Consider the following 23,282-nt stretch of genomic DNA (forward strand, 5'->3'; position numbering starts at 1 on the left):
TCTACACCTTCACCTAGAGAATATGAACTGGGATATTAATTAATTTACCCAAGGGCACAAAGAGAATCTGTATCACATTTAGATTAAAATTCTTCTCTTTTCAGCTCATTGTTAGGTATGCACATCATTACACAGTTTTCCCCCTCTTTAATTCAGTTTGCCGTTATATTAATAATGTAGTTGCAAATAGTAATACAGAAAGTCTTAACTCTTTTCAAAAATAACTGATCATTTCTACAGATAACCTGTGGTTCACTGTGAGTTACTTGATCCTTTGACCGATGATGATGAAGAATCACTGCTATGCACAGCATTTTAGTAGACTCAATATAATGAAACGCATAGTTTCTAGTGTATATGCGTCCTTTACATAAACCTCATTGTTCCAGATGAATACGTGGATTAACCTCAGAGGCACAACGCAAAAGAATGAATAGTTACAGACACTCAAACCATACATGCACACACACACTGAGAATGATAATAAAAATTAATTGGATAAGGCCTGTCTACAGAGTGACTGACTTTTCCTTAAAGAAACAGGCACAAACGACCTCCTAAGAAAACGTCACAACAGTTTTCTTTCCTATCACTGGCACGCATTCTTCTGTGTGAAAGAGATCTCCTTTCAGATCTGTGGAAGGAGGTGCAGGATGCTTCTGCCTAAAATCCACTGTATCTAAGAGTGTTAGCAAACACCAATGGGAGTTAAACATGGGATAGCAAATGTGCTAGTGTGATAGATAGTGCATTGAATGTGAGAATCTCCATCTCAGAAGAACAAAGGAGATAATGTTTGTGTTAATGTTTAGCTACAGCTCTTATTCAGTAAAACACTTGAACACATGCCTACATTTGTCCCAATGAAGCAATAAACATGAAAGCATCATCTTACCTTTGAAGATATAACTCAGTATTGTCTTCAGTTCACAACTCAGCAGGATACCACCCTTAAAGCATTTAAGGATCTCTTGATATTAAGTACATTAAAGTCCTCTTAAAATCAGTTGCTTTGCGTGAAAGGGATGGTTGGAGACTTGTGTTTCAGTACTCTGACATTTCCAGGTTTTACTGATCACTATCAGTTTCTCTTCTAAACACCCCAGTATTGTAAGCCTTCTTAGACCGTGACTGTGTAAAATTAGTTTTTCTGACCTTATTTTCCATAGTAACAATGAGCTTATAAATGCACATGTCAAAACCAAAAACCTTTTTAGAATTTATCAGTAATTTCTTATCCATATTTATGAATGAACTTACCAGTTGCTAAATCTCTACCCCAGCCTTCTTTAGCCACAATGATTTTAAAAAATGGAGGAAGCCTGCTGATCTTGATCAAAGGGTTTCTAAGGTCAGGAATTTCTAATCCACCCTTTTCTATGTTTTCTTAGTCAACATACAATAACATGTAAAATCCCAAATTATACAGTGTATATATAACTAACAAAGCAAAATCTTCAACATTATATTTCTTTCTCCCTTTATTTTGCTAGGTCTTTTTACACTGTGTGCTTAGTTCAGTTGCCACCTGGCCTGATCTATCTTAAATGTCCCTTATATTCTGTACCATTTCTTCCAGCCTCATACAGTATCTTGGATACTTAAGGGCCCTTCAGATGGCACAAAGTGCACATTCTCAGGCAACCAGATTGAGGTCATACATACTTTAGAGCAGCCTTCAAATCTTTTAGGTGTGAGTAATGTGGCCAGCAGAACAGGATTCCAAAGACTGGGATTTTTGATGTTTGCTCAATTTCAACATGTTTTGGTGCCTAAAACCTACACTTTTTTTGAGGAATGTGTTGCTATAAGGTGTCTATACAAATAGACACTAAATAATTAGCAATCTCCAGTTCTGTCATATTTCTTTACCAGTATGTTCCAGTACTACAAGTACTTTTTAAGCTAAGTAATCTGTTATTTAAAAAAAATTAGTCATAGGCAAATTGTCAGGGACACTCATTGAGAACATTTTTCTTTTTATTAGTCTAAATAACTAAATCTGTACCAAAATGTAAGAAAATGCTTTACCATGCAAGGCTCTATAACACCTGACTTACAAATGTAGAACTCGCACACTATGGCAAACTAGCAATTGTATAAAAACTATAAATGCTTACCAAAGGGGCAATTGCATTTGAAGCCATTTATGTCCTCTTCACAGGTTCCTCCATTCCGACAGGGTCTGTCTAGACACTCATTCATGCGAACAGAACATGTTTCTCCTGAAATTTTACATTAAAAAAAAAAAGACAAATATGTTGATGTGTTCAAATCATAGAGACATACTTGTAATGAAAAAGGACTATGGGACTGTCACAATCTAAATGCTGGCCCCACTGGCCAAAGTGCACTTACTGAGTACACAGGGATACTGATAGACATCCTGTGTGTCATGAATTTTTCTGCTTCATTGGTTACAAGACAGTCCATTTTGACAGGCAATGTCAGAAGCATGACAATCAGGAAAATAGAAAGCTTTCCTACTGAGGGTATGCATAATCCTGGAGCTTTTTTCCATTATACAAAATTACTATATTCAGGCAATTTTCGTTCAGTTGTGTCAATTTTCTTTCTTTTCACCTACTGTCTCCTTTGAAAAAGAATGGCAAAGTATCATTGCATATGAAAATCAGGCCAATACTAATTTACAGACAGTTATGTGTAACAGTGGAGTTCAGCCTATGTTCTACAGAAAGTTGTTGGTACTATGATACTGGATATTTCTCTTTCTCCATGTAATACAAAGGAGGAGGATGATCAAGTCACTGAAGAATATTTAATGAGGCAAAATACACATGAGAGGGAATGAAATAATTAAGAGCAAGGAAGTCTAGTGAAATGTGGATTTGTGATCTACAATAGGGGTTGCTTTGATTTGTAACAGGAAAAGCTATTTCCAGCCACAGGAATATAGAGGCAAATTACATGTTCAGTACTTATCACAGGTCAGCAGTGTACAAAGCATGCTGGGCTTTCTGTGAACCTCACAGAAGAAGATAAAACCAAAACGCTGAAATTCCTCTAAATTCTTTGCACAGTGGAAAATATTTGGTGTCTTTTCTGTAGCACTTATACATTCCCTCTCATACAATCATATGAACCAAGACAGTCAGTTCACAAAGCCTGTATTTTGTGAATCTACTAGATATAAAAGGCCTTCATTGGACAAGCCCATAGTAACACCAAGGTTCTCTTCCACGCATAAACTTATGATGGAGTGGCTCCTATTAGGGTTTTTACCTGCCTCTAAACATGCTCTGATTTTCCATAAGACTTCAAGATATCTGGATGAAAAGGGGGAGACACAAGCAGAGACCAGGGAGAGTTCAGGTAACTCAGTAAACTAAAAAGCTATCTGCTAGCAGCAGCTGCTAAGTGCTGCTTAGAGTGTGCTGTGGCACCAGTGAGGAATACAGACAGTCAGGACTGGCCAAAACATAAAACCTTTTCTAAGTTCTTTTAATCTTTAAATTTTCTTTGAAGTGCTGATAAGGTAACAGCACTATGTGCAACCTTTCTGATCTAATTCGGATATTTCGCTTCCCTTATGCTTTCTAGTTCAGATCCATTTCCATAGTTAAGTCCCTGACTATGGCAGGTCTCTTTTGAGGAAGATAAATGGAAATACATTGGTGTCTGTTCTCTTCTTCTGCATAGAGAAGTGGAGAGTGGCGCAGAGTTTCCTCTAGAGGTAAATAATCTGGCCACAAGCCATGGGTAAGCTGCAGCATGTGCAAGAAAAACTCCTTGAAACAGATTCTTTCACCTCCCTTGAGTTGTGTACTCCTAATAGATAAAAGGTTAAAATAAAGCAAATGAAATTCTGAGGGAAATAATAGAATGAGATCATCCTCATTTACTCATGATATCCAAGATTTGTGAACTTCTTACTGCCTTTATGTGAAGATGGCTCTGTTTTCCTCTTGAATCTAAGGCAGCAAATGTATCTTACTGAGCTGGATGGTACCATAATTTTAAGACATGGCTGTAACAGGTGTAACTAACTATTCCTTGTTAACTGTTCTTATCCATCTCCTTTGATTTTCTTTTCTTTTTGGAATAGGAAATTGGGTGTGGCATTCAGCAGGAAAATGAGTCAACTACATGTAGGCTTCTGAGTACAGATCTATAAAACTGAGCATTTAGGGTGAAATTCAGTTCCCTAAATGTCAGTATCTAATGCAATATAGGATATCCTGTATTCAGTCTCAGGAAAATAGTCCTTAGGGGATGAAATGGGCAATAAGCAGAGACAGTTGCAACAGTTTTGTAACAGTACCATAAATTGGTCATTCAGGCTGGAAATCCTGATGGGATGGTAGGAAATAAGAGAAAAGAACAAAGACACAGAGGGCAGCTGTCAACTGAGGAGTATTTCCAAAAAAGAACAAAAAATAGCATGTACTGGGCAAGGTGAACCCTTTGAGGAATTAAACAGCAAAATGACACCTGATCAATAGGTTAATTCTGTGGCCATGTTTTGACTGAACTATATGAAATGATACAACACCTGGAGAGTCCTGAGAGGATGATGAAATAATGAAGGCTAGAGGAATTTGGGACATGAGATGAACATTGGAGATTTAGCTGTGTTGAGGAGTAGTGACAAAACCTGACTGTGTGTAGAAAAGTTGAGAAAGGAGTCAAAGCCATTCTCCCATTCCAAGTCTGACAGGGAGCATGATTCTGTCAATATGAGAAAGGATGCAGAAAAAGGTCATTTATTTTGCAACTTCATTTGGAAAAAAAAAAATCTGCTATAATGTATAGCTAAGAAATTCTCACCAGTGGCATCAGAAACTGAAATTTATTTCTGATATCATGCCACTAAACCCCATTATTTTAAGACTTCAATGAGTACAGTTTTTCTTAATGTATTAATCTATGTTGCAACACACCATAGATTGAAAGATTTAGTTCCAATTTAGACAGTTAATCCCAAATGTCCAAACTAATACTGTACAGTAGAGATATACATGCTATACTTGTTTAACAGAAAACTATCTTGTTTCAGGTATTTTGCTTTTATTTACCTATAGCCATGCTGGATGTGTATGAATTCCATTCTTCATTTAGGACTACAAGGAAATGGGGAAAAAAATCCCTGCTCTGATAACAAAGGTGCTGATTTTATGCTGGAGGTTGTTATTACAGCTAAATTAATTCAGTTGACAAAGAAGCTATTACATGCCACTCAGCCTCATCTGAGTTATCAAGCACTGAGAATACTTTTGTCATAATTGATGAAAATATTTGCGAAAAACACTGACTGATTTACAAGTTGTGCTAGCTAACAGTACTTACAGAATGATTTAGAAAGATACCAAACTTTCTGAAATATTTCAGTTGAAAATGCTGTTAACACATTAAATACAGATAGTTCACTCTTTTCTTCCTGACAAACTTGCAGTATTGTTGACATACACAGCTAAAACTTTAGTTTCTATGCATCTCTGTTACCATTCCTTCAAGATTACTTTTTTTTCCCTTCTAATTTTGCTATCTAGCCACTGAAATACATACTATATACAGATATGAAAAACTGATATTATTTTTCATCTAAAAGTTAACAGTGCAGTTTTGGTAATTCTGTACATCTCAGAAAAGGCTAGGAGAATAGCATTTTTTTTCCTGTGAATCATGTTAAAACTTGGAAAAGCCTTGAGGTTTTAGTTCAATTCCTGCCAATCAAATGCACATGTAGTGAATATAAAGGTAATTGCTTTTTGTGTACTGTAGACAATAACTAGCTTTTCTGGTTATGTGCCATAACATGGAGTGCCGTTAAACTGGTAGTTGCACCTGACAAAAGGCATGTCCCTAAATTTCTTGCAAACAGTTGCTAGGGAAATTTAAGAATTCATTTACTCAGAGTACAAAGGCAATATATAGACAGTATTTTTTAAATATTTCAGAGAGAATCAAAGAATCTATGAAGCTACTGTGAGATCATATTTTCTGAGTATTTGAGACACAAAAAAATCTGGACACATACAGAGAAGCGTTTTTTTTTCAGTATGCAGCTAATCTCAACTATGCATTTGAAATGGATGATGAGAACCTTCTTTGAACATCAGATAAAAATCACTAATTGGCTACAAATTAGTTTCAACTTCAAAGTATGTTAATATAAATATTTTCTGGGTTTACACTTTTAAGGTTAACATTAATACAACACATCCAGACGTAATTAGTAGTGAAACGTAATATTTAATTAGTTATTTAATAAATCATAGCTTAGTGTCTGAATTCCTAAACAATTTACAGGGATCATGTCACCAAATTCTGAAGTATAAAGAGAATGTTAAAACTGATCATGAGCTGCTTCTACTTCTATTAACTCTATAGTGTGTTTTACCCTGTATAAAATTGCAGTGTTCTTAAAATATATAACAAATAATTACAGCTGCTTAGGAAAGTCTGTCACTCTTGCAAATTACATGGCCTGATGTTTAACAGCAACATTTTCTACAGGCACATTGACGATACACAAGAGACATATTATTCTGCAGGAGCACAAAAGTCTTGAGAAGAGCCTAGGGACCTGAGTAGGTGCATGCTAAAAAAATTGGCAAAGATATTTAGTCCTCCAATAGCATTACTGATGTAACTTACTCATTTTAAAAAATCATGCTGTTTTAGCAAATGGAGACATTCTGAATTTCTCAGGTAAATATAACTGGAGATCAAAGACAACAAAGAAATATTCCTTTTCATAAATAAAATGGATGAAGCCTCGTTGAATATTCCTCCACTTCAAAAGTAAGAGCAACTCTGTAAGATCACTAGATTGAAAGTTTGCATCTTTCAGTGGTTCAAACTTTGGATATTTTATTTCTGCTTAACTTAAAGAGCTTAACTTCACACTTTATCTGAACTAATTGAATTATTTTTAGATTTTGCAGAATATCCACAAAACTGATTTTTGTTTTGTTAACAGAATAAGTTTAACTTCATATCATTCTCAAATATAATACTCAGACATTAGAATATTAGAATTGAACATTAGAATATTGGAATTAATTTGAGAGCTTATTTTCTCAATTTAATACCCATTATATATAAGTATCTTTTATTAATTACCACCACTACTATTAACATCTCTGTCTGAATTACAAAACACATGCAAAAATATCAAAATACAAAGTTTCATTTACATATTGTTTATATAAACTTTTGTTTTATAGGAATAATGGAATATAAAGTTTGACAATGCAAAGGTGGATAGAATGACCACAATTAATAAAAGGATGTCTAAGAATTTTTTTTTTTAACTATTACTCCTTACTTGAGGAAATATTACTTCAAGACATAAGCTGAATCTTTCTATTCCCAGATCAGATGAAAATCAAATGATTTAAAATTCTACTTAATGTAATCTTAATGAAGTACTGCTGAAAAACACAAGAGGGTTTTTTAAAGTTCAACTAGTATCCAAAACAGTAACAATATATTTGAAGGTTGTCTTCACAGCACTCCTGCCTTACTGTCCACCATTCTGTAAAATGTATATAAGTATAAAGCATTCAAGTCATGTACCTGAGAACAAATGGTGTAATTTTGTTGCTTTCTAAGCAACATAAGTTATTGTGTTAGATAAGAGAGGTATCAGCCTGAATTACATTTCTGCTTACTTTGCAGAAAATGCAGTTATGAAAAAGCAAGATAGACAGTCCAGGTGTGGCCTCAGTGAACTTAACTGACATTTCCCTTTCTCAAATTTGTTGTTCTATACACTTGTTTTTTTCTTTTATTCAAGGTCTTTTCTGTGTATGAAATTGCAGTAGTTAAAATTCCAAAACAATTTTAATTTTTATTTATTTACTTCATACAGTGTCAACCTTTCTGCGAACACACAACTCCAAATTGAAAGTGATTCATATGATGTTGTCTTAAACCACTTCACTGGCTTAGCTTCTCTGAAAGAGTTTTAACTCAGTCTGTGGCTCTTCATCTGTAAACTGCCAAGAGCCCAGCTCCTCTCTCTCCATGGGATTACACGGCACATCTGACAGGCAGGCTGCATTGGCACAGGATGCCAAGGATAATCGATCTCCCCTAGAAGAAGAAGCCAGCCAGAGGCCCCACAGAAGCTGCACGGCCCAATGCCCTGAGCCACACACCCGCCCAGCCCTGTTTGGTGCTAGAGATGTAGGAGCAGACACGAGCTGTGCTCACAGGATGGCCTTGCCCGATTAAAATAGGAACTGTATGAATGGAAATGGAAGCAGGTATTTCAAATGCAGAAAGGGTGTGTGGACAAACCAACTGAACCCAATTGCCTTCCTTTGTGCAGCAGAAATAATAATTCATATTTTCAGGTGACCCTGCTAAGATAAGCAGATATCAGGGCCCTGAGAACACTAACAGGCCCTAATTGCTCTGAACAGCCCCACCTGGGGCCTTCCGACACACCCTCCCTGTTGTCCAGTGAGCTCCATTTCAGCTCAGCTCTACTCAGCTGTAGGCACCCAGGTCTGCAATGAGCTGTTCTGTAGATGTGCCTGTTTCTAGTCCTGCCTCTGGCCCTGTCTCAAGAATGGACCTCGGCCCACACTGTAATTTTTGCTTTGGAGGGACCCCTTGTATGTACATTGTAGCTTTGTCTCTGATCCTGTCTCCTGCTGCTTCTAATTTGCTTCCATGGATGGACCCTGGACCTAGTCCATTGCTTGCAATGCCTGGGGCTCGTGAGGGACCTTGTTACCAGCCCCTGGCTCTGCCCACCCTGTTTAGATGCTGCAGGACTGTGCCTTGCTTATTGATGGCATTGCAGGCACTGGCGTTACCCTTGGATCCTGGTTCATGACTCCCCTCAATACGGCAGCCTGGCTCTTGCTGCTCTCTGCTAACAGGGTCAATCTTCATTATGTATTAGGGTGTCCATCAGCTGTTCTAGATTTTATTTGTACAAGGGGTTAAGTGTTCCTAAACTTACTTGTGTTGGAAAGGATTGGTTTTCAGACAACTTCATCTATTTTCCTTCAGGATATGTTTTTCTTAATGGCATCAAAGTTATACTGTTCACATCTATCACAGAAGGGTGAAATTATTTTAAAAAAACATCAAACCAATTTAAAACTAATGAATAACTTACTGAAAGTACAAACAATTAAATACTTCCTCAGATAGACTCCAAATGTTAAGTGGACTTGTCTGATGTATTTTTGGAATAAAAAAATAAAAGCAAAGCACAGAATTTTTTAAGTAATAGAATGATATAATATAATAATATATAATGATATAATATAAATGCCCAGAATGTGGGCATATTAAAAATGCCCACATGCCATTTTCCTCTTTTGGAGAAAAAGAGAAAATACTGAAGAGCATCATGTATAGAATATATTAATGCCAAGCTCAAAAAGCCACCGGAAGGCCTACATTGGTGGTGAGCCTTAATACTGTTATTTGTTACTTACACATGGGTAAAACAATGACGGATCAGTATCTTGCTATGTGAGATACAGTATATATTCAGAATAAAAAGGTTTTCCAAATCTTAACTATACAATCAATATCATATAGATACAAACCCTCAAGAGAAACCAATGAGGCAATATTGCCTATCTACTTAGAGTTCTCAGCAGCTGTCTTCACATTTTTGTAGGCTTCTAAACAAACAAGAGTTTTAATGAAGGATATGTTTGGATAAAGACAGCCTTTTTTCACATACTTCCAAGAACAGCTTCTTTTAAAACAGAAATGAAGCACAGTGGTATTTGTTTAGAAATACCAGTCATCCTGAAAGCTGGAATCATTTGATGCTGAACACTGATGTTTTGAGATAAACACAAAGACATCAAGAAGCGATAGACTAGGAATGACTTTGAAGGTGAACAGTATTATGTTATGTTTGAAGAACTGAGCCAGGAGAGGGCAATAAAGAGGGTCATCACATGGTCAAAAGGGTGGGATAATTTTGTTGAAAAAATTATTTACTCAATTTTTAAAGATCATACTGCAAACTTCCAAGTTTGACATAGGCCAAATTCTCTTGTAGGCAGTGGAGAGTACCCCAGACATCTACAAAATGTCTCCATATTAAAGTTTCTATCACAAGTATGGTTTACAGTTCAAAAGGAAAGACTGTGGTACATGATGCTACAAAGTATTTGTTTTTACTGTGCAAATACTCAGGCCTTGGATTTTTTATGAACTTGTTTTTTACCAAATCAGATCATGCTTTTCATGTTGACAAATCCCATTACAGTGCCTAAGGGGTCCCTAGCTAATAGAATGTAAAGCATTTGAGAAATGCTGATAAACATCAGATCAATCATCTAGACAGAGGAGACAGCTATGAGTTGTCTATGTAAAATTTTGCTTCTGAAATAAAAACTGATTCTAATGTTGTATCAAAGAGTACCCAGGGATTCATTTATTACCAGGAGAGAAACCAAGTTGGTAATTGGGAACTCATAGCTTATTTGCAAATCTGTGAATCCTAGTACACAAAGTATGATGGTTCCCCAAAGACATACAGAGTCCTGAGCAACAATAACTTCTGTTTTACTCTTTAGTTTATTTACTATTGTCTTTAATATTTAATCTGAAAGTGAACTTACTATTTATGAAGAAAAATGAAGTACATCTGGATATGTAAAAAACCCTGAATTACAGATAAATGACATGAGAATAAATATGTGTTTTTAGTATTACAGAGATACTCTTCACTGATTCATAATGTGCAGTTATGACCGAACTTCAAATCTGTTCTGTACTGGAAAACATCCCAGGATCATAAACTGTCAGAGACTGTATGAAAATGGAATTGCTAGGGTAGTGATAACATTTTTATAAGTTTAAACAGCCTTTTATTAATTGTTTGTGGTTTAAAGTCTCTGAAAAATCAGAATTCAATATATTCAGTACATGTGATAATGAGTTACACTAAATGAATAATATTGTGAAATTTCTTTTTGCTTTGAATCTGCTTCTATGGGAACGCTATTATATAATACCTCATTGGATGATTAAAAAAAAGGAGCATTTTCCAGTAATATATGATTATATAATTTATATAAGCAAGTCCTCAAGTTCATAGAATCACAGGATGGTTGAGGGTGGAACTGACCTCTGGAGGTCATCTTGTCCACCCCCCCTGCTCAAGCAGGAACACCTAAAGCCATTTTTCCAGGGCCATGTCCAGATGGCTTTTGAGTATCTCCAAGGATGGAGACTCCACAACCTCCATGGTCAACCTGTGCCAGAGTTCAGTCACCCTCACAGTAAAAAAGTATTTCCTGATGTTCAGACAGCACGTCCTGTGTTTCAGTTTGCCCACTGCATCTGGTCCTGTCACTGTGCACCACTGAAAAGAGCCCAGCTCCATCTTCTTTGCACCCTCCCTTCAGATATTGATATACATTGGTGAGATCCCTTCCTGACGCTTCTCTTCTTCAGGCTGAACAGTCTCAGCACCCTCAGCCTTTCCTCATAGAAGAGATGCTCCAGTCCCTTAGTCATCTTCGTGGCCCCTCACTGGACTCTCTCCAGCATGTTTCTCTTGTACTGGGGAGCCCAGAACTGGACACAGTACTCCAGATGTGGCCTCAGTACCAGAGGTGAATAGAGGGGAAGAATCACTTCCCTTGACCTGCTAGCAAAACACCTCCTAATGCAGCCCAGGCATTTGACTTCTTTGTCACAAGGGCATGTTGCTGGCTCACATTCAACCTGATGTCCACCAGGACCCCCAGGTTCTTCTCTGCAGAGCTACTTTCCAGCTGGTCAGCCCCCAGCATGTGCTGGTGCTTGGGTTATTCCTCCCCAGGTGCAGGACTTGGCATTTCTCCTTCTTGAACTTCATGAGATTAATGTCAACCCATTTCTTCAGCCTGTTGAGGTCCCTCTGGATGGCAGCATGACCCTCTGATGTATCAGCCACTCCTCCCAGTTTTGTGTCATGAGCAAACTTGACAGTGGGTACAGTCTGCCTCATCAGCCAGAGCATTACTGAAGACGTTAAACAGCATTGGACCCACTATTGACCCCTGCGGTACACTGTCAGTTACTGGCCTCCAACTTGTCTTCATGCACCTGATCACCACCCTCTGGGCCTGGTTGTTCATCCAGTTTTCAATTCATATCACTGTCTGCTCATCCAGTCCATACTTCATCAGCTTTTCATGAGGATATTGTTGGAAACAGTTCCAAAAGCCTTGCTAATGTCAAGGTAGACAATATAAGCTGCTCTCCCCTCATCTACCAAGGCAGTCATGTCATTGTAGAAGTTTATCAAGTTGGTCAAGCATGACTAACCCTTGGTGAATCCATGCTGACTACTCCAGATGATTTTCTTGTCATTCATGTATTCCAGGATTAGGTGCTCCATCATTTTCCCAAGGATCAAGGTGAGACTGACCAACCTGTAGTTCTTGAGGTCTTCCTTTTTGCCCTTCTTGGAGATAGGAGTGACATTTGTTTTCCTCCGGTCTTTGGGCACTTCTCCTGATCACCATGATCAATTAAAGTTTATTGACAGTGACCTCACAATGACATCTGCCAGATCCCGCAACATTTGTGGGTGCATCCCATCAGGACCCATGGACTTCTGTATATCCAGTTTGCCTAAGTATTTCCTGTCCTGAGTCTCTTCCACCAAGGGTAGGTCTTCCTTGCTCCAGACTTTCTCTCTGGTCTCCAGGTCATTGGATTTCTGAAGGACAGTCTTACTAGTACAGACTGAGGCAAAGGTGGCATGCAGTACCTCAAACTTTTCCATGTCTAGTGTCATCAAGTCCCCATCTAATTGAACAATGGGCCCACATTTTCCCTACTCTTCCCTTTGTCACCTATGTACTTGTAGAAGCCCTTCTTGTTGTCTTTCACATCCCTTGTCAGATTCAACTGCATTTGGGCTTTGGCTTTCCTAACCTTATCACTGCATGCTCAGGTAATGTCCCTGTATTTCCTCACAGGTTACCTGTCCTTGCTTCCACCCTCTGTACGTTTCCTTTTTTGTGCTTGAGTTTGGCCAGGAGCTCCTTGATCATCCACGCTGGCCTCCTGGCATTTTTGCCTGACTTCCTGCTCTTTGAGATGAACTGCTCTTGAGCTTGGAGGAGGTAATAGGATTTCTTGGGCCCCTTTTCCCTCCAGGGCTTTATCCCATGGGACTCTTCCCAGCAGATCTTATACCCCGCTGTATTGTCCCTGCAGTAGATACTGGGGTGGTTGAAGTCCCCCATGAAGACTAGCAAAGTAAAAAATAAGTGTTGAAGTTTCAGCAGTGAAATGGAAATATATTATGTTAGATTTTGTACAGGTTAGCCAAGTATTTTTTCCTCTTTGCTTGTAGTCAAACATTTAGTTGTGCTATCTTAATGGCATTTAGGCCACCTCAGGGACAATCCTCTTTTTTGTTACATATTTATTAATAAATGAGCATGAAGAAGAAATATCGTCTTTTATTAAATGTGTATTCAAATGACCAAGAAATTATATACTCAACTCAAATTGAGGACAACAAATCTGCAAATGTATATCACATACATAAATGTGTGTATATATGTGCATGAATATAAACATATTTGAAATTGAAAATGTTAGTGCTGAAATGTTAAAAGTAAGTGTAGCTACCCAGAATTTATAATGAAAAATCAGCACTGAAGTTTTAATTACTTAATAGCTCAGCACTTTGGCAGTGATCCAGAAATGTCCAAATACATGTGTTATCTCAGTGGTTTAACTAGGACTTACTAATCTAGTACTATGCATGCTCCCTGAACTGAAGCACAAGCCCTCTGCAACTTGGAAGAATAAGCTGTAAATTAATGATTAGTTAGTACGGATGACACTGTACATACTATACTATTTATTTTTGTCTTTATTAGTGGTAGTATACCACAGATTGTCAATAAAGATAGAGAAGCATTCAGAGCATTAATGCTTGTGCTCGATGATACAGACTAAAGGCTGGGAATGCAACACTTCAGTATTGCTGAATCCAAAATTATTTTCTGGCTCCCACACATAGTCTGAGTATCAGGGTATTCACACAAAACAGAAAATTAGGACAAAAAGGAATCACATTATTCATCTAACCCAATGCAGAAATCTACAGCCCATCTCATCCTAGAACTAATGCCTAAGATGGGTAGATGCCCTGTCTCTGATGAATAGAAGGGGAGTCTGAACAACTCACTCAAATATAGCTGTTTACATTCCATACATGTAGAGAGATGATACTGCTCATCTCATTCCTCCTCATGCTTACATTTTCCTGTTCTGTACCAAAACATTTGTTCTTATCAGCCTGTGTATGACTAAATCCATGACACCTAAGACTGCATAACAGTGAAATAAAAATAATACAATTAAAATTGTGTTTTGGAACTTGATCAATTTTTTTGCCAAGGGCATCAAAGCTTATGCTCAGAATTGTACATTTAGTGGAGGGAAGGTCAGCTGAGGAACAATTAGGAGACACAATCTAAGAGTTTCCATGCTAATTTAGTTGAAACTCTTGTAAGTCATACAAACACACAAGTATATACATACATATATATAAAAAATTGTTATTAATCATATAAATATCGCTTACATAGAATTGGACAATCAGATCTGTAGTACAAGGCACTTCAAAAGAGAAGACTTACCTTTGAACCCAGCAGCACAACGACATGAAAAGTGGCCAATTAAATCCATACAGGTAGCTCCTTTTTTGCAAGGTGAACTTGAGCATTCATTAATTTCAACTTCACAGAAGGGTCCTTCATATCCAGGCACACAGTTACAGCTGTAATTATGCAAGTGGTCCTGGCAGAAACCATATTCAGAGCACTGGTTTCCAATGCAATTGTCTATATCAAGTTCACAAAATGTGCCAGTGTAACCAAGAGGACATATACACCTGTTATTGAAATGAGAGGAGGAAAAAAAAAAAACACACCAGTCTTGAATATATAGGTCAATAATGACTAATAATGTTTACAATATTTTTACTTTTAATTACTTACAAAGGAATTGTGATTTTTTTTCAGTCTTCTTTCTTTACCTTTAATTAGTCATTAAGTAACTTTGTTTCACATAGACTGCTTGCAATAATTAAATGGAACTGCACAATAATAAAAAACTTAGCTATTTAGATGGGACAAACTAGTAGCTATATAGCTTTTAGTATCAAGCTTCCAATGACAATATTCAAATAGAAAACTGGTATAAACTGTGAGTATTATGCATTTTAAGAATTTCCTTTCTGAAAATTATTAGTTGCTTGCTACGGTATCACTAAGAGAAAAAACCAATATTACATCCTGCTTGCTCTGGACATAAAACCAGTATAAAAATGCTTTATCATTAGAAACAAAGGTTGCCATTTCAGTCTGTAACTGAAAAAAACCCCAATCTATACAATTTTAAAGAAATTGAGCAGGATATTTTTTTCCCACAATGTAGGATGACATATAAATTATATAAGAGAGAAGATGACTCTTTCATGCTTCCCCTTCTTTTTTTTTTTTTTTTTTTTTTTTTTAATGTGTGAATGGAAACAAAGCTGGATTATCTCATCGCTGATCCACATCTCAAAAATTAGGAAATCCTTTGTACTTGGCAATATTTTCTTTGATTGATCCTCTCCTTATCATGTCCAGAGGTCTCCTCGCACAGGAGGAGATAATCTTACAATAATCTTACATATTCTTGATCCATAGAGATGTTATCTAGGAGCTGGAAAGAACTAACTTGTTAAGGAAGCCTTGATTATAGCAATTTTCTCTACTGATCCATCTGGCAGAAAGGATATTTTTTTCTTTATGCTTAACAGAAGTGAATGTTCATGTGGCTGTTTGCTTCAGTCCTTGCTTATTATTCCCGCATTTTTATGTCAGACTTGTGGATATTTCCACTTAGATATTTTTATATCCCTATCAAATTTCCAATTGTAAGTCAGTAGGAAAAGACCCCATGTAAGATTCTGTGTACAGAAAGGATCCTATAAAAGATAGCATGATGGTAGCTATTTTGAATGTCACTTCACAAGAGCTTTTTCCAATATAACTTTTGGACTAGGGAAGTTATAACCATAACCACCAATAACTTTTGGACTAGGGAAGTTATAACCATATCCACCACTGGTATACTTTGTTCTCCTTTCATTTAGGCTCTAATTTTATCTGCAATTCTTCTTGGCAAGAGAGAATTTGAAAGACCAAAGAACTTTGTCTGTGTACAAACTAGAGATGGAGAAGGGCAGAATACTGTGGGGGCTCCATCTATCGCAATACTAAAGAAATACTTCTGAAGAAAAAGGAAGAGGAAAAAGGGATATGTATAAAATGAATAGCTCCTAGTGTTTAATCCAGTTAAATATTTTTTTTTCCTTCCAAGGTAATCTGTGGACCTTAGTGCAGCTCTGAGAGTACAAGAGTAGCTTCAGAGCACATAGAAAACTAGGTGATTTTCCCTTTCATATTGTGAGTAAAAGAAGCTTACAGTAAAGATGGTATCTTTATAAGGAGTTACTGTTAGTTGCTATGTGGATCTCTACAGTGGACTGAGTTTAGAGATGGTTTAGTAATTTTTTTATAATAAAAAGGCTTTTAATCTATAGAAAAGACAGGTACTATTAGAAAATAAAACGGTTAATTCTTTAAACACCAAAATCACCAAGTGATTGAGCCACAATTATTATTTTTGATATGTATATAAACAAGTATCTGCTGCTTTCCTTTCCACTGGCTCCTTGCAAGAAGATTCAGGCTTCCCAGTCAGATTTTTGTCAACTTTGTGTCTTCTTGATCCCTAGGAAATTTTGTCATAATACCTGAGGTCTGTCTTTGTGCTCTCTCATGTCTCAAGGTGCATCTGTATAACCGTTTTAGAACAGATGAGGAGAAAACTTTTATGATTAATTTCCTGGCTGTTTCAAACTGCAGTGTTTTGTATCATATTGCAGAGCAGTATCAGAGCATGTACGATTGATTTATTTCATTTGAAACTAAATCAGTAGATGTGCTCCTTGGAGTACAGCTATAGCGCACCAGCTGCTAATGGGCTTTTAGTTCATGGACCAAAACAGAGCTTGCTTGAAGTAAGCCCTCCATATCTTGTATAGTGTGTTTGTGAGTTCTTCAACACCTCCATTTTTGCTTTAAGGATCCATTGCTACTGCACTGCAGTACCTACTCAAGTAGGTATAGCTACTGTATTCTCCCAACTTCAGTCACTCCTTAGCAAAGGAGAAATCTTCCTCTCCTCTTGAGAGCTCCAGCTGATTCTTTTTCTCACTTTTTAAAGGAATGAAGTTCACACAAATCATCTCATACAGTTGCTTTACAGCTAAATGTAAATGTTGATTTACATAAAGTTTCATTATCCATAACCATGCAAAGCACATTCACTTTTAGTTACCTTTAGTTGCACAGTTTCTGAATCCACCAACAGTAAAACTTCAGTATGGAAACAACAAACATACTAATTTTTCTGGTGCAGTGAATCACTTTATTTCCTTGGTTTACTATTATGTAGTAAAAAAAAAATTTTTTTACAATAATGATTAGTGTGTGCATTGTTAAAATGCAACTATTCAATCATCCTTTGAAAACGTGGCTCCTATCATTAATATTGAATAGAGTATTTAACTTACAGCTCTCCTTAACAGGAAAGAGAGGGTAAAGAGAAGGAATTTTCTATTATTTCCTTATTATTACTAGTTGTGTAGCTTATCTTCAGAGACCACAGAAGAACTACACAGAAACAGATGTAATGGAGAATCTTATAGTTTCAGTTTCATGTTTCTGATTCCATCCTACAAGCAATGATGTTATGAGTATCATATTTTTCAGTGCTTCAGTGTCTGAAGAAATCTAAAACAACTAAGCATGGAATGTCCTTTGTTTTTCCTGGTGGAATTATAACTGGATGTCTTTCAATTTAATATGGCTCATCTCCTGCAGCAGATAAATTAATCTCTCATTTTTTTAGCCTCTAACAATATGAAAATATTATTGTTCAGGAATTCATATTATTAATTCATATTACTGCTTAGATGCATTTCATATTATTGCTCATGGAAAATAAAACAAAATCATGAAGTTTTCTCTTGTCACTTCAGTGTGAAAAGTTTGCTTGGTTTAGCTATTAAGTATAGGTTACTGCTTTCTTTGAATATACAGAAGCTGTTGTGGTTTTTTTTCTTCAGTGTAAACATGAATAGAAAATAACTTTAAAACTGGATCTTCATGTCATGTGAAACAAAATGTCTGACATGCAGCTAGTCAAGTCCAAACCTGGGGCAGTGGCCCAAAACAATGTAAAACTACAAACTAATGGTGCAGAAAGAGGTTTTGTTCTGTTAGTGTTTGCCAAACACATACATTAATGCAAACAGGGGTATTCTAGTCCTCTTAATAACAAGTTAATTTCTTACTGTGTGTTGAGGATTGAAACATCTAAGAATCATTCATTTATTGCTTATAATCCAGACTGTGGTTTAGAGGTGATAGGATCTAGAGGATCAATAAATTCCTTATAAACATAATTTATAATAATCTATATGAAATTCTAATGGCATGTTTACTAATAACTTTAGTACATAACATCTTATATGGAAAATCTACAAAGGAAGGCTAAAATATGTTTAAATGAATAAGTTAGTAATAGTCTTTATTTAAAATCTGTACTTTATAATGTGTCTATTTTTCAGTAAAATGGTCCATTTTCATGCAGTAAAAGTCAAAACTAGTCAGGTCTTTACGTTTGGTGCATGTTTTGTTAATTTAACAGCATTAACATATAATAGTTACCACTTACATTAATGCATTATATATTCAACAGCACTATGTACAAAGCAGATACAGATTGCACTGTGCATATTTCTTAAATTGAATGTATAATAGTGTAAGTGCAGTTCTGTGGGCTTTAGATATCAGCATCTGAATGCATTTATTTGTAGCTTTAACATTTTTATAAGTTTCTAAATGATCCAAGATTTTTAAGATATTATCATTTCATCTCTAAGTCAATTTATGAAATAGGTCTTGAACACAGTTTTGTTAAACAATGTGCTGGTATAACACTGACATAGCTGAACTTCAAATATCTTTTCCTGTCTGTCTTAGAAATAATATCAAGGCTAATGATCTCTAAGTAATTAAGTCTTTTACACTTGTAGCAGGAAAAACACCATCACCACATTAGACCTTAATGGATATGACCTTGCATTAATACTTCAGCAGCACTAAAATACTGACCATATCAAAAGCTTTGAATCATGGGTTGATTTGCAGTTTTCATTTGTTGCAAAGCTGAAATGCTTCTGTATAATAAATTCTAAAAGAATTTGTATACGGATATATACAATACCAGAATTTCTATTTGTGAATGAATCTCTAGCTCAGGAAACATGTTTTTTGCCCTTATCAGAGGGATGCCCTGTCTGTGTGCTGACATATCAGTTCAGGGGCTCAGCTTTGCCACGGCGTGAGCTGGTTTTCAATAGTATAACCCCTGCTCTGAGGCCCAGTGACTGCTGTCTTCCCTGCTCCAGCTTCAGCTCTGGGGATGGCCCCTCTATGGAGGGGGGATACCTCCCAACTAAGACCAGAAGATGCTAATGACACCCCCCAACTACTTTCTTAAGGAAGACTAAAATGTCGACCTTAGAAACTAGGGGAATGTTGAAAGGGTGAGCATGGCACCAAAGAAAAGGTAAATATGAAGAAGTTCTGTATTAACATTAATGAGAATAACAATGATTTCTTAGCTTCACATATGTCCTCTTTTGCCCATAGCAAGATTTCGAGTGTAACAGATCCTGGGACGGAAAACCAGTACCTCAATGCTTTTGCTACAAACATGGATTTTAGTAGTGGATACTAAACTCAAGCCACAGTTACCCTATTGTGGATTGCTTTGCTCCAACATATATCACGCAGATTACTGTATGCTGCTACTCCACTGCCTAAATCTAGTTAACATTGCACAATAATTTGATATGCCTGTGAAATAAATGTTAAATGGAGATGCAGCTAAGTCAGGCATAGAATTTAGTCTAAGAAGGAACGTGTTACTCAAATGCAGATGGTGATGGCATAGCTGCAATGTGTTCCTACCAATATGCAGCAGGATATCAGTTTTTATCACCGAAGGTCTCGAACAGCAGGTGTGCAGGTAAGCAAGTTGGTACTAGTTAGTCCATGCAGGGTAGCTGTCACAATGTCACCACAGACTGCCTGCACTAAAGAGATGTGGTATGACTTGTGCCATCGAGTAAATAACTGTGTACAATGGATGAATCTTTAAAATGACTGAAAAAAGCCAAAGACCAGACTGAAGATGTGGTTATGCTGATCTGTGCTAGGAGATGACCCAGCTATTTTCTATCTTGAGACAGAAGGCACATAGGAGCACTGAAGCTTGGCATTAGCAAAGACTTCCCAGTATCTCTCTACTTTTTTTTTTATTTTTTTTTTTATAGTAGTCCAAGCAGATTACCTGCATTTACTCAGTATTAATTATTTAGTTTTCTAGTTGAAATACGAACTGCACACACATTCTTAAATGGACTAAAAGGTTATTTAGTTTCAGTGTGGCTTTTTGTAAGCATCTGCATTCTCTGCAGAAAAGCTGCTATATAACTTATTACAGAGATATTCCTTAAGAAATTGCAACATATATTCACCTACCTTCTGGAGTTGTAGCAAAGCGAGGAAAAGTATTTTTCCTCTTTCTCTAGTGGAAGAAGCCTATTATTGCTACAGAAAACTGTGTATATTATAGCACTAACTTTATATGGCACTGCCAACTAGATCCTGCAGTCAAATTGCATATATAGCATAGGATGAATAAACTTGAAAATGGAAAATTAGATATAAAAAAATAATCTAATCAAACAGCTTAATTTATCCAGCTGGCAGAAAATGGAAGAAGTCAAGGATGAATAAAGTAATAGAAGCTTTAAATTTTGTGATACTCAAAACTTATCTAAATTATGTTTACTTTTTATAATCTTGCTGGCATCATGCAAAGAAGTGTTTCATATTCTAAAGCATTTTATTTAACAATGTGTCACTAGGTAAGGCTTTACTCTTTCCTAGTGAGATTAATTCAAGATGAAATTATACACGCTGAAATTTATATACTGAATACTGAAGAATGAGTTGGCAATTCAAGCTTTACTGTACACTTCTTAACAGGAAGTTTTATTGCATAAAAAACTGATGCGATGCTGACCTCAGAGCTATATCTATAGACTAAAATAAATTTTTAAAACATATGAGTTTATAATGACCTTTTAAACAGTGGTAAACCCTACAATCCAGCTTTTTCAAAAGTCTTAATGTAATAGTTCTCAGTCCTTCTTGCTGGGCTTTCCTGGGGCTATGATAAGTGTAGAACTTCATCTGAATAGACTGGACTGAAGAAACAGGAGAAACAGGACAGGTAATGGAAACTACATTGAATTTTTAATTATTTTCCCTCTGTTGCTCCCCTTCACTAAATCGACTACCGTAAAATATCTATTAGGACTTATTTCAGTTAGGATCTTGGTTGTCTGAAACATAACGTTGGCAAGGAATAAATTTACAAGGGTGAAGAAAACAGAGTAATAAAACCCCTCTTGGATTTTAAAACAGGAGGATCAACTCCTTGAAGAGTTATTTCACTTTAATTATTCATTAAATGCTTTTCATTGGATCATGTTAAATCAGTTCTTCTCTCTCTTCTCCTACAGAGAACATAATGAAATGACAGAGGTTCTTTTGAAAGGAAAATTCAAATATATTTTTTATGTAGCAACACTGTCTATTTACTGAGGTAATCAGTTGTCTCTATTTTTTCTATCAGGTATATGTGACCAAAGGTCAAGAGATACTTTTGGCATGTGGATGCAATTGGTCTATTGCATAGTATCTGCCAGATTCATCATATCGACAGCTACACCATCAACCCAGTGGCAGGAGCAGTAATTCTTTAGAGAATTTATCACTTTACATACATGCTGATTAACTTATGTTATGATATCTCAAACAGCACAGACTCTACTGGAAGTGCAATAATTAATTTGAATTAATAAGAGGGTTTGTGTCAGTGTGATTGAGGCCACTTTAGTTGTAAGAGAAGGTTCACTAAACCAAAGGAGTAAAACTCCTTAGATGACTTCTTGTGATCATGTTGCTCTTATTATGTAACCTTACTGAGCGTTATACTATATCATAGTTTTGAAGTCCCTCTCCTTCACCCAGAGCAATTCCCCATCCTGAACTCAAAGGAAATTCTCTTCATATATTAAATATACACCTATGTGACACTACTGTCTGGAACAGTAATTTCAAAATGGGAGGAGAAACAGAATATATTATGCTAAGGAGACAGAAAGTTAGAAAAATTACATACAGCTGAGTGTTTATTTCCAATCTGGAAAAAACTGACAACTTGTGGAACGTTAGAGCTTAAAAGAAGGGGATGCTCTTGAAGCTAAGCTGGATACTTTCCATGCTTTCCTGGTCTTAGCATTACTATAACAAGCCACTACTGGAACAATAGATTATGATCAAAGTGTAATAATTAGTTTAGAAGTTAAGATTTCTTAACTAGGAGAAAAGTCTAGAGTTTTACACTAATTTTCCATAAATAAAAAAACTAATATATGACATTTTGGCTTACTTAATAAGTGGAGGAGATAAAGGTAAGTAATGTTTTGAATGACTATAATAGCTTTAAAAATGGATCTCAGTAGGGTAGTTAATGGCACTTACACACCTAATTCTCCATATATTCTTCTGACAGTTTTCTTATGTCTTCCTGAATCCACTTTGCATCAAATACAGCTCTTGATAACTGCCTTATCAAAAATTATACCCATTTTAAGATAGAAATGCAAATTGCAAGAGTCTTTCAAAAAAGTTGGGTGACTATTGTAGTTACATTCAGCATTTCCTGTCCTATTATTCTGGTTTTAATGGTGTATTGGAAAGTGGAAATAGTAATTGTTTCACTTGCTGACAATAAATAAGTCTTGTGAAATACCATTATTTTTAAGGAAGGAATAGTTCAGTTCTCTTAAAAAATGCTTCACTGTCATTGAGAAACAGCAATCCTCTGTTGACAGAGAAGGTATTATACAGTAAACACTGCACATTGTCTTTGCAAAATAACCAATTGTGTTTCTGTGGGGTCAGGTTCTCTGATAACAAAACTGTCTGCTAACACATCTGAGTTTGGGACCTTAATGGTATGTTTTCTTGTTCCTTAAATAAATGGACTGATCTGCCAACTTAATTTGTCTTTCAAAGACTGAAAAAATAAGAATTAAGTGTTTTCTGTCTCTA

At 36.2% G+C, this 23,282-nt stretch overlaps 1 protein-coding gene across 1 annotated transcript in view; it reads right to left on the reverse strand.

Moving 5' to 3' along the window:
• Positions 1–23,282, reverse strand: part of EYS (eyes shut homolog) — a 944,771-nt gene that overhangs the window by 791,996 nt on the left and 129,493 nt on the right. Inside the window, 2 exon segments of the mRNA XM_072855247.1 lie at positions 2,121–2,225; positions 14,607–14,860. Coding sequence (XP_072711348.1) covers positions 2,121–2,225; positions 14,607–14,860 — 359 coding nt within the window.

Source organism: Ciconia boyciana, chromosome 3, assembly GCF_034638445.1.
Source record: "Ciconia boyciana chromosome 3, ASM3463844v1, whole genome shotgun sequence".
Taxonomy (NCBI): domain Eukaryota; kingdom Metazoa; phylum Chordata; class Aves; order Ciconiiformes; family Ciconiidae; genus Ciconia; species Ciconia boyciana.